The sequence below is a fragment of the Egretta garzetta genome, unplaced genomic scaffold, assembly GCF_000687185.1.
Source record: "Egretta garzetta isolate BGI_Z169 unplaced genomic scaffold, ASM68718v1 scaffold639, whole genome shotgun sequence".
Classification (NCBI taxonomy): domain Eukaryota; kingdom Metazoa; phylum Chordata; class Aves; order Pelecaniformes; family Ardeidae; genus Egretta; species Egretta garzetta.
In genome coordinates this window covers 595,432-597,517 of record NW_009260834.1, presented here as the reverse complement: position 1 = coordinate 597,517, position 2,086 = coordinate 595,432, and the positions used below count along the sequence as shown (strand labels likewise).

At 45.4% G+C, this 2,086-nt stretch overlaps 1 protein-coding gene across 1 annotated transcript in view; it reads left to right on the top strand.

The window, feature by feature from the left end:
• Nucleotides 1–1,110, top strand: part of LOC104133574 (iroquois-class homeodomain protein irx-2-like) — a 2,327-nt gene extending 1,217 nt beyond the window's left edge. Inside the window, 2 exon segments of the mRNA XM_035902392.1 lie at nt 5–344; nt 1,067–1,110. Coding sequence (XP_035758285.1) covers nt 5–344; nt 1,067–1,110 — 384 coding nt within the window.
• Nucleotides 1,111–2,086: the final 976 nt, after the last annotated feature.

Below are 2,086 nucleotides of genomic sequence, written 5' to 3'. Positions count from 1 at the left end.
CAAGAGCCAGACCCTGGGGCAGGGCTGCCAGCCTGCGCCGCTCTCCTCGACCACCCCCGCCTCCGCCCCGCACAGCGCTGCCTACTCGCCCTCCTCCCTCCTGGGGAGGCATATTTATTACACCTCACCTTTTTATAGCAATTATACAAACTATGGGAACTTTAACGCGCTCCAGAGCCAGGGAATCCTGAGATACAACTCCGCGGCAGTGGCTTCAAACGAGGGACTAACTCAGACTGTCCTAAATGCCAGCTCTGTCCACAAGCAGAGCAGTGACTCTTTGAAAACCATCACTAACCAGCTAGAACAGCATTACAGGCCCTCTAGTTATGACTCGAAGAAAGGTAGGTGACTTGCTTTTGCCTCTTTCCTCCCCCTTCTCCCTCGCCCTCCGCCCCCGGCCCGCACACGTCCTTCGGACGCTTTGTGCCCGCCAAAACCTTCTCCGGAGCGAACGGGGGAGCGCACCGGCACCGCCACCACCGCCGGGGGAAGGCGGGCGGTAGCGTAATCTGGGGATTAAAACCGGTTTGCCGCTGCCGCACCGGTACCTGCCGCTAAGGGCCGAGAGGGGCAATGCAAAAGACGACTTTTAGATCGCTCTCACGGGCTGCAGACGCGGCTCTTAAAAGACATTTTTCAAAGGAAAACTACACACACAGATAGCCAGAGAATACGAGTGTCATTGCCTGTAATTTTTTTTTTTTTTTCCGACAAACTGGTTTTGCTCTCTTTGTTTCCTGTATCTTCAAGCTTTTTTTGCAGCTTTGGGTTCAGCTAATTGCTGACCTTGGACGTGAAATTACGTGGAGCGTGACAGTTTTAACTGTTTGTTTGGTTTGGGATTTTTTTATTATTATTATTTTCCGGAAAAAGTTTCGCCCTAATGCAGTTGTCAGCTTATCCTAACAAAACACTCGAGATACGGGCAATTATGAAATATGGGCCAGCCCTTTAAACGACTGGGCTACGAATTCTGCGCGAGCGAGGGTTGGGACCTCCACGGGCTGTATAATCTAGTTAGCTGGCTGTGTCCTGTGACTAACTGACGGTTCTATTTTGACAGATCCCACTGAAGTCTGCACAGTAGGAGTACAACCATACCTATAGAAGTGCAATCACACAGCAATGCAAGTAAGTGAGAACATTTTCTATTACACTGATCATTTGGCATCAGGTCTAAGACACGCTGCACAGCTCTAGACTTGCTTAACGTTAATTTCTTGCTTCATTACTTGAGGGTCTGATTACGAAGTAAGACACTATTTTCTGCTGGTTTTGGGGGGGTTGTGTTGTTCTGGGTTTTGGGGGGTTTTTTTGTTTGGTTTTTTTTTGGTTTTTTGTTGTTTGTTTTTTTTTTTTTAAAAAAAACCACCCTCTTGTTATGGCTTTTCTTTCTAGGGTTTGTCTTTCATTTTAAAGTCGGGTTAGACAGTTCCCTCACCTTTGCATACTCTTCGCTAGTGCCAGGCAAAGCCGTAAGGACTATTCAAATGTCACGGAAAGAAAGCTGTAAAAAAAAAAAAAAATCTTTTTTTTTTGGAAAGTATTGTTGTTTCGAATCCAAAGTGCTTGTGCTCACGTGGCAGTGCTAAAATTGTACATTCCGAGTGAGGCTTCACACAGACACCGCGGATTTAAAAGAAAAAGGGACAATTATTAGCCACCGACGTGCATCTTAAGCAGGGTATGTTATCTGTGAATCGCCTCTTGCCTAGCCAGCAAATGGCACTCTTAATAACCCCGCTACTGAGGGCTAAATAAACAACCAAAAAATCGCCTTGCCGCTATTTTTTCAACTGATTCTTCTGTTGGAAGAAATTAGACGAGTAAGAATTTTGCCTTACTTCCTTTTTTTTTCCAGTTTCATGGTGGTAGTGTGTAATTGAAGGATTTTTGGATGATCTGGTTTTTTCCTTGGTCCACAGGTAGGTGTCACAATTGCTTTGAAAAAAGTCAGCAAGCCATCATCTCTCCCCGGGCTAATATATATAACAAATCTCTAAATCCGGATCACATCTTGTGCCACTGTATAAAAGAAGACCACAGAGCACTATTAAATCTTCAGACTCTAATTATTAAACCA